This window comes from Canis lupus, chromosome 9 (genome assembly GCF_003254725.2).
Source record: "Canis lupus dingo isolate Sandy chromosome 9, ASM325472v2, whole genome shotgun sequence".
Lineage (NCBI taxonomy): Eukaryota > Metazoa > Chordata > Mammalia > Carnivora > Canidae > Canis > Canis lupus.
In genome coordinates, this window is record NC_064251.1 from 27795286 (window position 1) to 27809307 (window position 14022).

The 14022-nt window shown below is 38.4% G+C and overlaps 1 protein-coding gene across 31 annotated transcripts in view; it reads left to right on the forward strand.

Annotated features, from left to right (window-relative positions):
• LUC7L3 (LUC7 like 3 pre-mRNA splicing factor) overlaps positions 1-14022 on the forward strand; it is a 30395-nt gene that overhangs the window by 9411 nt on the left and 6962 nt on the right. For 19 of the 31 annotated variants that reach the window (XR_004818646.2, XR_004818645.2, XR_004818644.2 and 16 more), the window contains exons 2-9: positions 1900-1966; positions 5022-5061; positions 6233-6377; positions 6800-6874; positions 7878-7982; positions 9338-9499; positions 9891-10174; positions 11421-11581. Coding sequence is in view for 20 of the 31 variants with exons in the window: in XM_035720624.2 (XP_035576517.1) it covers positions 1900-1966; positions 5022-5061; positions 6233-6377; positions 6800-6874; positions 7878-7982; positions 9338-9499; positions 9891-10174; positions 11421-11581 (1039 nt within the window). In the remaining 11 variants the exon portion in view is untranslated. Of the gene's footprint in view, positions 1-1899; positions 1967-2217; positions 2412-3034; positions 3121-5021; positions 5062-6232; positions 6378-6799; positions 6875-7877; positions 7983-9337; positions 9500-9890; positions 10175-11420; positions 11582-13655; positions 13782-14022 lie in introns of all 31 variants that reach the window. The other 12 variants (XM_025440040.3, XM_049114076.1, XM_035720627.1 and 9 more) reach the window with 7 other exon arrangements.

Sequence of the window (14022 nt, forward strand, 5' to 3'; positions counted from 1 at the left end):
AGGCAGACGCTTGACCACTGAGCCACCCAGGCATCCCAGTATATAGCATTTTTAAATGTTACATGGACACTGAAAGTTTGGAAATAATTTGAAAGAACATTAACTATTTGGGCATTTAGGAATCTTTTTAATAATTTATAAGAATACTGTTTACGTTGCAAAGAATAATTTTAAAAAACAGTATTTAGAACTGCTAAAGAAAAGAAAATGATACAAAGATACTCTTGACATATGGCTATGTATAACAGGATAATAATATAAAACTAAATCTGTTGTTTAGATATGATTTTTAAATCTTTTTTTTTTTTTTAAGATTTTATTTATTTGAGAGAAAGCAGGAGGAGGGAGAAGCAGACTCCTTATTGAGCAGGGAACCTGATGTGGGGCTTCATCCTAGGACCCTGAAATCATGACCTGAGCCGATAAGCCACCCGGGCACCCCTGATTTTTGAATCTTTGTTCTTTACGACCTTAATTCTTCTGGACACAGTTTATGGAACCATATTCAGGTGTGAAACAGTTGACCCTTGGGGTGCTTGATTGGCTCAGTCACTAGAGCATGCTACTCTTGATCTTGAGGTTGTGGGTTTGATCTACACAATGGGCGTAGAGATGATTTGTAATCTCTGCTCCCAGTGATTTAAAAGTAATTTCTATGCCCAACATGAGGCTCAGACTCACAACCCTGAGATCAAGGGTTGCATGTTCTACTGAGTCAGCCAGGTTCCCCATGGAGATTGCTTTAAAAAAGAAAAAAGAGTTGATCTTTAAGGAAGAATATAATTTCAAATTTAACATCCAGTCCTAACATCCAATCCTCAACAATGAAGTATTATAAGAAAGAGACACTTTGGAATTGTGCTGAACAGTTTTTGGTTTCCAGTATATAGAATTAAATATCAACTAGAGCAGTCTTGAGATGGATCTGAAGAAGTTTCGAAAGTACTGATGGAGAGAATTAGAAGTTGGTTTCCTGATTATAGTCTGCTCATACTGTAGGAGCCTGAGCCCATCAGGAGTTGCTCAGTAAAGTGCTGGTGTATGTGACAATATCCAGTACAGTGTAGTTAGTTAGTTGAAGTCTGGATCTTGGGCAGCCCGGGTGGCTCAGTGGTTTAGCGCCACCTTCAGCCCAGGGCGTGATCCTGGAGACCCGGAATCGAGTCCCACGTCAGGCTTCCTGCATGGAGCATGCTTCTCCCTCTGCCTGTATCTCTCTCTCTCTTTCTTTCTCTCTCTCATGAATAAATAAATAAAATATAAAAAAAAAAGAAGTCTGGATCTTATATTGATCCAGATTGCTCTAAATAAATGTTTTTTTTAACTGTTTATTTATGAGAGACACACAGAGAGAGAGAGGTGCAGAGACACAGGCAGAGGGAGAAGCAGGCTCCATGCAGGGAGCCTGATGTGGGACTTGATCCCAGGACTCCAGGATCACACCCCAGGCCAAAGGCAGGCACTAAACCGCTGAGCCACCCAGGGATCCCCCTGTTATTTGTAATTTAGATAGTGATTTCCAAATCCTAATCTGTAAATTGGTTCTGGTCTTTAATAAGTTTAGAACAATAATAACTGTAGGTTTTTTGTTTTTATTTTAATAAAATTTGGTCTCTGGGTATCTTTTCCATATTTGTTGTTGCTATGTGGGGAGAGCAGTGATTAAAAGGAGATAGTAGAAAGTATTAGTAACTCTTTGTCCATCCTGCACATTTTTTACTAAAATCTGGGAGTTTGAAAGTCCCTAAATTAACGTCTTTTAACAAATGAAATCGTTCTTACTTGGTTAAAAGATAAAAGCTTAAGAAATGAGACAATAGTAATTTGGCACCCTTTTCCAATATACTTCTAAAGCTGAACAATTTTTAAAAGTTAAGTACCTTTGTTTTTCTTCACTAGGTTTGTAAATATTATCTCTGTGGTTTTTGTCCTGCGGAATTGTTCACAAACACTCGTTCTGATCTTGGTAAGTGAATTTTCTGTGTAGCCTTTATCAAAGTATGATGTAAAATAAAAACTAGTACTTTGTTTAAATTTTGAAAAGTTTTCTCTTGTATATAAGGTTTGTTGATAAAATAATTTTCTTCCTGGCTTAGATTTTTGAACGTATTAATAAATGCCAGTCTAGTTAAACATGGTGGCTTAAGTGAACATACGTGTCTATTTCCATTCCTTCCCAAAACCCTCCACTAAAATGAAAATTTAAAAACGAAAAAGGTATAAACAGAAGAGGAGATAACATTAGAGATATCAACACATTTTTTGGAAGATGACAAGCGGATGGAAGAGTAGCAGCAGATTCAACAGAGCAGAGAAACCTGTACTCTAAAAGCCTGCAGAAGGGGATAATAAAAGGAAGTGAGTGTTTGATCAGCAGAACCCTGGACAGGCTCAGCATTTGGAGGCACCAGGTACCATAGCAGTCAGAGTTGAATCATGGGGCTGAAAATGAAAAATTAGTCTAGTTTAGGATCTCTCAACCTTGACATTTGATATTTTGAACTGGATAATTTTGTTTTAGGGGGGCTGTCCTGTGCATTGTAGGACGTTTAGTAGCATTTCTGGCCCCACTAGATGCCAATAATACCTCTCAACTGTGAGAACCAAAAACCTCTCCCAACTAAAAAGGCAGTGCCAGATGTCCTTGGAGGGACTCTTAATACCTGTGCATCTGGTGATTCTACCTCTCCTACCCTTGCCCCTGAGGAGACACTAGGGGGTGTTTTTCTATAGAAATTGGACCGAGACTGTAGTTCATCTGAACCACAGAAAGAAAAAAAAATTGAGTGAATTTTCTTCTCCCAAGGATGGTACATAATTAGTATCATTCTAGAAAAATAAAAGAGAAGTTAATTCATTAAGCATGATGCTTGCTCTAGAGCATCAGAAGCCCATTAGGGCTGGACGAATTTAGATATTGGGATTCCAGACACAGCACAGGGCAGTAATGAGTAAAATGAGACTTATTAAGAGAGTTAAGTCTATATTCTTAATAGTGGGGTTTTCCCATTCCCTTCCTCTGCCCTGTTCCTAGAAGGATACAGCCAGATGTTTTTCCCCAGGCAGAAGAGAAGAGGATTCTTTAGAGAAAGTGAACAGTTCCAGAGAAGTGATCTACAGGTACTGACCCTTGGGGAATCTAAAAGAATTTTGCTGCTGATTTTCCTGTGGTAAAGCCCATTATAGTTGACAAACCGTGCCTGTGCATACCAACTTCCAGTTAGATTTTGGAAGTGATTTGCCAGCCAAGGAATACCAGTTAGACATTTGAAGGAAACCTACAAACAATAGATTAGCCAAAATCAACAGGGGAGGGGGGAGTTTAGTGGAATTAGAGATGATAGGGAAAGTAGAAGAAAAGATAACTGAATTTTTTTGTTTTTAAAGTAATCTCTATACCCAACATGGGAACGCCTGGCCCTGAGATCAGGAGTTGCATGTTCTATCTACTGAGCCAGCCAGGTGCCCTAAGATACTAAGTCTCAACTAAATTTAGTATCTTTGGAGAAATAAGAGAGGATATCAGGAATAGGGTGTTATTATAAAAAGAGAACTTTTGAAAAACCAGAAAGAGCTCTTGGAAAATAGGACTGAAGAGTCTGAAAGTCAGAGTAAAAGTTTGAGAATAAAATCAAAGAAATCTGCTGGAATATTGGGTGATCCGACAGAAAAAAACTAAAATTTGAAGAAATTCTATTAGTACAACACTAATTAGGAGTTCTAGAGAAAGCAGAAGGAAGGACATTAAAAATTTTGCAATACTGAAGGACATTAGATTGAGTGTGTCCTTCAAATGCTCAGCACAAAGGATAAAAAATGATCCATCCCAAGACATACCACTGAAATTTCAGGGTGGTGGGGGTGGGACAGGGACACATAGGATTATAAATCAGCATGGCCTCAGATTTGTCAGTAACAACACTGGAAGCTTGAAGACTTTGGAGAAACACCTTCAGGATTTTGAGCGAAAAAATATTCCTAGGTTAGCTATATAGCCAAACATTCAAAGTATGAGAGTGAAAAAAGGCATTTTCAGACATGCAAGATCTCAACAAATTAATCTCCCATGATTCTTTTCTCTGGAAACTCCACCAACACATGGGTATAAAACCAAGGAGAAAAACGAGATCCAGTAAACTTCATCCAATACAGACCAGAAAAGGAACCTCTCAGGATGACAACTCTTATTAGTGAGTTTAGAAAATACAGAGACCAGATCAAAGCAGAATAGAAAGCTCAGGGCAAAACTGAAGCTGGTTATCTGATAGATTTGGAATCTTGAGAGAATCTCTGTAGCTGACTTTAAAGTGTTTGAGAAGAGTTCAGAATTACAAAAAACTAATAAACGAAAAGAATTCCAACAGAAATATGAAGTATATCCTAAGTCGTCATAATGCCCCTTTTGTTTGGCTCAGCGGGTAACAGTACTTGGCACAGTCAAAATATAAAGTGTTTATTTAATCTAAAAACTTTTTTGACATAAAATTTCGATGTCTAGGATAAACCAAGAAAAAAACTGAATAGTTTAGAAATGTGGAAGTATATTCCAGAAGGCATAGGTGACATGAATGAAATTGACTGAAATTGCCTTCTGGAAATAGGAAGGAGTAGGGCTCAAACATCCTTGTACTTATTTGGCTTCATTTGTGGATGCCCCAAATTAGTAAAAGATGAGTGGTAGACCATTGGTTCACCCTCATCACGGTTTTTTCAGGTGACAGTGGGTACAATTTCTTTCCTCCCATTACCTCTTCTCTTTTCTTACATTACAGTTGCTCTCCATTATACTGATCTTAAAGATTAAGGAGAACAATTTTCATGTGTTTACTAGGGCACGTTATTTTGTGGCTCAATTTAGGTAATACAGACCATTCTGTGATAAAATGGGTCTTTCTCTCTCTCTCTCTCTCTCTCTCTCTCTCTCTCTGAACTTCTTGTTTTGGTGCGAGAAAAGGTTAACATCACCAATAACTTCTACAATCATATTTCTCATTCTTTTCCCCCCCCCCCCCCCCCCCCAGGTCCATGTGAAAAAATTCATGATGAAAACCTTCGAAAACAGTAAGTTATCTTTTTTGGTCATTTCCCCTTACTTAGTAGTTTCTTTGTTTTTTTGTTTTGTTTTTTAAAGATTTTATTTATTTATTCATGAGAGACACACAGAGAGAGGCAGAAACACAGGCAGAGGGAGAAGCAGGCTCCATGCAGGGAGCCCGATGCAGGACTTGATCCCGGGATTCCAGGATCACGCCCCGGGCCAAACAAAGGGAGGCACTAAACCGCTGAGCCACCCAGGCATCCCCAAAGGCAGACTCTCAACCACTGAGCCACCTAGGTACCCCTGTTCTTTGGTTTAAAGGGGACAAGGATTGAAGAAGTAACTAGAATTAGTATAAAATGAATGTCTTGCTGAGATTATTATTCATTAGGTGGGGTGGTAGAAAGTCATAGTTACAAAAGTGATACAATCATTTTTGAATATGAGTACCATAATAATATGTACCATACGAGTACATATTATATGTGTAAGTTCTGCTGAATGCTAAGCTTTTTTTCTGTATCATATTTGTTTTTTATCAGTCCTGATTTTAGAAATAAAACTTGTCCTGGGGCTAGGGTCACAGATCCAGTATTGTGATAGAGCTGGTGTTCAAGCACCTAGATTTTCCATATTATAAAATCCATGCTCTTAACCACACATAATACTAAGTACTGCCTTCCCTTTATGAAGTTGGATAAGGGACTAGAAATGGAACAAATGGAACTTTTTTTTTTTTTTTTTTTTTAAGATTTTATTCATGAGAGACACAGGGAGCCCAACGCGGGACTTGATCCTGGGTCTCCAGGATCCCGTGCTGGGCTGAAGGCAGCACTAAACCACTAAGCCACCCAGGCTGCCCAAGAAGTCCATTTCTAGGGATGCCTGGGTGGCTCAGCAGTTGAGCATCTGCCTTTGGCTCAGGGAGTGATCCCAGAGTCCTGGGATCAAGTCCCACAGTGAGCTTCCTGCATGGAGCCTGCTACTCCCCTCTGCCTATGTCTCTGCCTCTCTCTCTGTCTCTCATGAATAAATAAAATCTTAAAAAAAGAAAAATAGAAATGGACTTCTTATGCACCCGGTTTACTCTTCAGAGTAAATGCAACAGTCTATATAAGACTAGTTAAGATAGAATATGTGAGTTGTAATGGATAAAGATTTAGAAAGAAAGAAATTCTGTTTGTTCTTAACCAGGTATGAGAAGAGTTCTCGTTTTATGAAGGTTGGCTATGAGAGAGATTTTCTGCGATACCTACAGAGCTTACTTGCAGAAGTAGAACGTAGAATTAGACGGGGCCATGCTCGTTTGGCATTATCTCAAAACCAGCAGTCCTCTGGGGTGAGTATGAAATTAATTTGTAGTCTTTGTAAAGTGTCTTTGTTCTCTGGAGACCCAGAGACCTCCCTAGTATTGAAACTTGTGGTCAGGTTCAATAATTTGTGCTCTAGAATGACATAAACTTAAAAGTAACTCATTTTTTCCAGTCTTTATTAGTAATACTCATTTTGCTACTCATTTAGATTTTTCTCCTAATTATCAGCAACTGATAAAATATGTAATTGAGTACCAGAAAATGAAGGTGACTGGGTTACTATCCTTGTGACACAACATTTTAACTTTTTTTTTTTAAAGATTTATTTATTCATGAGAGACACAGAGAGAGAGGCAGAGACATAAGCAGAGGGAGAAGTAGGCTTCATGCAGAGAGCCTAGTATTTGTTTTTTATTTATGATAATACGTTTTATTATCTCTTCAATAGGCAGCTGGCCCAACAGGCAAAAATGAAGAAAAAATTCAGGTTCTAACAGATAAAATTGATGTCCTCCTGCAACAGGTAAGAATTGTGTACATGAACAACAAAAATATTTGGAATAGACACTTACCCAAAGAAGATAAAGGGCTGTCAAATACATATATGTAAAGATGCTCAAAGTCATTAGTCTTTAGGAAAATATAAATTAAAGCCACAATGAGATATTTATTGTATCTCTGTCAGAATGGCTAAAATTAAAAAGACCATTCCAAGTGTTAATGAAGATGTGGGCAAACTGGAACAGTCCTACACTGCTGGTGGGATGTAAGATGGCATAACCACTTTGGAAAAAGAGTAGGTTTCTTAAAAAGTTAAAAAAGATCCACCATGAATCATTCCAGTCTTAGATATTGATCCAAAAGAAACAAAAGCATATGTTTACAGACTTGTATATCAATGTTCATAGCATCTTTGTTCATAATTGGCAAAATCCCCAAACTGGAACCAGCTCAAATGTTTGTCAGTAGGTGAATGGATAAATGCTATGATGTATAGTAGAAGAGTGCTCATTAATAAAAATAAATCAACTACATGTAATACTGAGGGTAAATTTTAAGATAATTAGGCTGAGCGAAAGAAACCAGACTTAAAAAAAAAAGAAGTAAGTACATAATTCCATTTTTTCCCATAATTCCATTTATATAAAATTCTAGAAAAGGGAAACATCTATAGTGACAGCAGATCAGTAGTTGCTCAAGGAAGAGGTGTACTACAAAGATTTGGGGTGATGCATGTGTTCATTATCTAGATGAAGGGGTTAGTTTCATGGTTGTCAAAAGTTATCAGATTGTGCACCTTAAAATATGTAGTTATTGCATGTCAAATATACTTTATTAATGCTGTAAAAAAAGGGGGGCATTGATTTAACCCAAAGATACTTCAATAAACAAAACCAAACGAGAGACCCAAAACAACTCGAAAGGCTAATGAAGTTTGGGGAAGAACAGAAAAATATTTGAATAGTTGGTTAGAAAGGAGTCTTGACCGCTTTGCCTTTTTTTTTTTTTTTTTTTTATTCCCTTAGATTGAAGAATTAGGATCTGAAGGAAAAGTAGAAGAAGCCCAGGGAATGATGAAATTAGTTGAACAGTTAAAAGAAGAGAGAGAATTGCTTAGGTCCACAACCTCGGTGAGTAGCAACCTCATTTTGATTTATCCCAGCTGTTTAGCTTTGAATTACTAGGACCTCTTCCTATTTGACAGTCTTAGTAAACAGTTTTCTAATGTTCTAAATCAAGAGCTGCAAATTGTATCTTGAAGGGCCACACAGTAAATAACTTTAAGTTTGCAGTCCACAGGGTCCCTGGCAGCTACCAAGCTCTGGCTTTATATTATGAAAGTAGCTTTGAATAATGCATAAACATTTGAATGTGGCTGTGTTCCAATAAAACTTTATTTACAAAAGCAAGCTTCTAGCTGCTACGTGCCAACCCATGGCTTAGATCATGACTATTCAGTGGGGCCTGGGTTGGTCTTTCTCTCTCTCTCTTTTCTTAAAGATATATTTATTTTTAGAGCGTATGTGTGCAAGTGGGGAAAGAAGGAAAGGAAAAGAAGCAGACGCCTCACTGAGTGGGGAGCCCACCATGACCCCGAGATCATGACCCAAGCTGAAATCGAGTCGTTTGCTAGACTGAGCCACCCAGGCGCCCCTTAATTTTCTTGTTAATATAAATTACCCTGTACATATTTACCTTAGCTCAAAATTGGTATACTCGAAGTATTTTCTACTTTTTTGTATTAATTAGAGAATGTAATATGTATGTTTTGGATATTGATGGTAGGATATAATTGGCCAATGGTTCCTAGATATTGAATAGGATATGTACAGATTATGCTTAGTGAATTCAGTTTCCTAAAGCATTTTAGGGGAAAACAATCTTTTTTTTAAGATTTTATTTATTTATTCATGAGAGATATATGTATATATAGAGAGATGAGGCAGAAAGGCAGAGACACAGGCAGAGGGAGAAGCAGGCTCCATGCAGGGAGCCTGACGTGGGACTCGATCCTGGGTCTCCAGGATCAGGCCCTGGGCTGAAGGCAGTGCTAAACCACTGAGCCCCCTGGGCTGCCCCAATTTTTTTTTTAAGTAAGCTCTATGCCCATTGTAGGCTTGAACTCACAACCCTGAGGTCAAGAGCCACATGCTCTACTGACTTAGAGCACATCTTTAGCCTTTTGAACCTGAGAAATGAATTTGGACTAGAATAGGTACCTTTCTGAAAGACAGTTAACCTTTTTCAAGGTGGTGTGAGCAATTCATTTGTTACAGTTGAGTGATGGGGTCTCAACACTTCTTTTTAATATAGAAAGTTGGTTGCTGTTGCCTTGCTTCCTTGCTCTAAAAGTTGATTAGTTGCTGCTCAATATTAGAGTTTTGGAGAAATACATGGAATTAGAAATCTATTCTAGATTTTAAGTACTATTTTGGATTTTGTTCTCTCTTCCTCACTCTTCTAATAAACTGATTTATCATTTTAGACGATTGAAAGTTTTGCTGCCCAAGAAAAACAAATGGAAGTTTGTGAAGTATGTGGAGCCTTTTTGATAGTAGGAGATGCCCAGTCCCGGGTAGATGACCATTTGATGGGAAAACAGCACATGGGCTATGCCAAAATTAAAGCTACTGTAGAAGAATTAAAAGTAAGTTTCTTTCAAGCATGCACTTTAGCCACAGCTAATACTCTGTTTTAGGAGGGCTAAAAATTGACCACATAGAGACATAGGCCTCTTGTTGATATTTTGCTTCTGTGTCTTATTTGAAACTGATGATCCCTATAAAATTTTACTGTCCATCAGATTATCAGAGCACTTTATTTTCTTCATGCTCTTGTGTCAGGAATTTGGGAGACTATCCCTAAGGACTTAGTCAAGTAATAACATCTTGCATACAAACATGGTGTTGGAATTTCTACATTTTTCTTTTAGGGCGTGAAATTCTGTAAGTTGATCTACACGTGCTTTACATTAGGTAACCATTATTTGATAGTGTCTTTAAGGGTATTCTATAAAAATCAAACTTGATTTCTTTCAGGAAAAGTTAAGAAAAAGAACTGAAGAACCTGATCGTGATGAGCGTTTAAAAAAGGAGAAACAAGAACGAGAAGAAAGAGAAAAAGAGCGGGAGAGAGAAAGAGAAGAAAGAGAAAGGAAAAGACGGAGAGAAGAGGAGGAAAGAGAGAAAGAAAGGGCAAGAGACAGAGAAAGAAGAAAGAGAAGTCGTTCACGAAGTCGGCATTCAAGCCGAACTTCAGACCGAAGGTGCAGCAGGTCTCGGGACCACAAGAGATCGCGAAGTAGAGAAAGAAGGCGAAGCAGGTATATAGAGCATGCAAGACGGTGCCTAGTGTGTAACGAGTAAGCCCTGAACAGTAGCAATTGCCAGTGTTATCTTTGTGGTCCTTGGGAAGTTCTTAAGTATTGTCAGGCATTAGGATGGAGTATGAGAATAGAATTAGTAAGCCAGTCTATCTTCAAGGCAACTTCTTTTTATTTCCCACCAGTCTGAAGAGGTTTGATGCACTCTTCCTAGGAAGTGCATGTTACCAGATGGTCTCTTTAAGTGATTCTATTCTCACTGATTCTAAGAAGACATTTAATTTTTTTTTTTAATTTATTTATGATAGTCACAGAGAGAGAGAGAGAGAGAGAGAGAGGGGCAGAGACACAGGCAGAGGGAGAAGCAGGCTCCATGCACCGGGAGCCTGATGTGGGATTTGATCCCGGGTCTCCAGGATCGCGCCCTGGGCCAAAGGCAGGCGCCAAACCGCTGCGCCACCCAGGGATCCCTAAGAAGACATTTAAATTATTATAAGTCACTTTGGTAAAGTTACCTACTTTTGCTTTGGATGACATCATACAGAACCTGACTAAAATGTTTTGTAATTCTTTAAAAATATGGAAAATGAAATCCATTTTACTGTTTAAGAGTTGGGATTGAAGAGTTTTATTTTTTTAATTTTTTTTTAACTTTTATTTATTTATGATAGTCACACAGAGAGAGAGAGAGAGGCAGAGACACAGGCAGAGGGAGAAGCAGGCTCCATGCACCGGGAGCCCGACGTGGGATTCGATCCCGGGTCTTCAGGATCGCGCCCTGGGCCAAAGGCAGGCGCCAAACCACTGCGCCACCCAGGGATCCTCGGGATTGAAGAGTTTTAAAAAGCACAATGATAGGGGTGCCTGGGTGGCTCTGTCGGTTAAGCGTCTGACTCTTGATTTCAGCTCAGGTCATGAGATAAAGCACCACATCAGGCTCCATGTTCAGCATGGAGCCTGCTAAAGATTCTCTCCCTCTCTCCTCTCCACCTGTGTGTGTGCTTGCCCTCTCTTTCTCAAAAAAAAAAAAAAAAAAAAAGATTACTAAGTACTATTTGAGAAATTAAAGTTAGATTTTCAGTAATTTTCAATTCTTAAGATTTCTACTGTAAATATGTATTAGTGGACTCTGTTTGCCTTTTAAGGATACTTGATCTTGTTAATGAACGGCGTGTAATTGTCGAAAGATTTTTTTTTTCTCATTGTAACGTCAGCTGAAGTTTTTCTTTTGTTTTCAATTGTGAAGAAGTAGAGATCGACGAAGAAGCAGAAGCCATGATAGATCAGAAAGAAAGCATAGATCTCGTAGTCGGGATCGAAGAAGATCAAAAAGCCGGGATCGAAAGTCCTATAAGCATAGGAGCAAAAGTCGGGACAGAGAACAAGATAGAAAATCCAAGGAGAAAGGTTAGTTTATGTGAGAATTTAATTCATTAATAAGAGACTACTTCACACTCTTTTGTCCCCACTCACATTTCTTTGGGCATAGGCAGAGTTCCATTTCAAACTGTATTCTTCTTTATACTTACCACAAACACCATTCAGTAGGAAACAGGCATTATTTCCCCCTTTTCTGCTCTGATTTGTGTGAATGATAGTTGACCTGGTGTTTCCTTAGAACACGTTAAAACCACATCCTTCATTTGTTAACCTGATGGCTTATTATCCCTATTTTTCCAAGTATTGCATTACCTTTCAGGGTTATTAGGCTATAGAAATTATTAGCTTGTTTATTGGCAACCTTTTTTTTATCTGCTGTATGTTCCATAGTATGTCTTGCAGAGTAAGTGTGCTGTGTTGCATTGATCCTCATGTGCAGCCTTCATTTAACTCTGTAATTAACTTCTGAGTTTGCAGAAGTTGAATACCTTAACCTATGTCTTAACCGTGTTTTCTATTGAAACAACATGCTCTTTCCCTTCTACTTTTCCCTTTGGTTTTCTGTGACATTCCGATGGCTGGAATGCACTATTCACTGCACTGTTAATGGACTTTTTCATTTTGTCTTCGGCATGTTTTCACATGGATATTCTCATCTTTTAGCTTAGTCTTTACTGAAAGATAATTATTTTAATCATCAGGATCTCCTTTCTGTATTTTCTTTAGATTCTTTGAGCATCTTTCATTTTGTATTGACTGGGCCGTTCTGCTTTGCATGGTTTTTAGGAATGAGAGCAAGGGCCTATTTCTAATTTTCTTGACTCTGCTTGTTCCATCCTGTTCTGCTCTCTGTGTCCATGTTCAGTCACCCAACATATGTGCTGCTGTGTTTTGAGTTTATTAAACTGGACTTTTATGTGACACCCATTTCTTAATTTCTTTTATGGAACTATTCTATGGTTTTTGTTTTTTTGTGGGTTTTTTTGGGGGGGCAGACATAGGTTTTTGTTAGACTGAGTTAGAGAACTAGCAGCACAAACATTGGACACTTTTGGTCTTACACTTTCATTCTTCCTCAAATAGGTATACCTTTTCTTTTAAAAATATTTACATATATTTGGATTTTTCTGCAACATGGAGCCAATTAAACTTACTGTCATGAGCTTTAAGATTAGAACTTAATTCTGTGATTCAACACAAAGTTGCTACAAACGATTAACTGATTTGACATTAGTCCTAAGAAAGTTTCACCCAGCCTTTTTTAAAAGACTTTTTTAATATGATGTATCTTTTGGGTGAAGGGTCTAATCTCAAGATCCAGACAATGAATGTCAGAGATCAAATTAATCATTTGTCTTTGAGAACTAAAGCTCTTTGCTATATCATACTTCATGTCACTTAAAATAGTTGGATTTGTTCTCGGGAACAAAAGCTAGCTAGCCTTCATAACTGTCTGTGATCAACGATGCGCAGTAAATGGCTCTGGCCTGACTAAAAACAGACATGTTTGTGTCATTTCTGGATAGAGCACAAAGATGTCCTGAATTGTTGAGCTATAATAAAACCTAATTGTAATAATGACATCATAGAATTACTAAAACATTTGCTTAAGTAAATAAGCTGCACTGTGTTTGGTTTATGGAGAAACAGGGATTATTCCTGGTGAGGTACAGAGGAAGGAGAGAAGATTTAATTTGGAGAAGAGCTCTGCATCAGGTCCACCTTGAAAGATTGGGAATGCATTATAGATTTGTCTTAAACTTGGGGGTCTCTTTTAGAAATGATACAATTTATTGACTTTTGAAAATGCCATGTAGGCATTCAGGCTCTCCTAGGTATATAAATGACGGAAGGCCTGAACTCTGCAGGAACAGCATTTGATAATGGCACAAGAGGCGGAGTTCACTACTCCAGGTGCTGTGATGGAAGCACTACAACTCCACAGTGAAAAGTGGTTTCTTCCACAGACCTATATTTCTTAACACCAACCAATTTAGAGTTCTCTCTGTCAAGAGAGTTTCCTTTTTTAATCTATAGCCCTGAAATCCACCGTACTTTGTGGATGTCCTTAGGACTATTAAGATCTACCATATCTACATAGGGCAGAAGATAAGATTATTGGACTGACTACTAGTCCTCTACGGGGCAACAAGACGACTCTTCTTCATTGAAGCTACCTGTGCACCGGAGAAGCCCATAAGGCACAAAGGGAGGACTTTCCCACAAGGTCAGTTAGAGCACACTGTACTGGCACAGTTCTCATAAGTCGACGGACAGACATGGAGCAAGTCCTGCAGTCAGCCACTTGGACTTTGCTTCGTGTGCATTTTGCAAGTCTTATGGACTGAATATGCTCCTTCACATAAGTTCTTCAGTTCTTCCATTCTTTGAATGAGTGCCCCCCTGCCACCACCATATTTTGTTTTCATTACCATCCCTCTCCCAGTTACATGCTGTTGTGTCTTAAC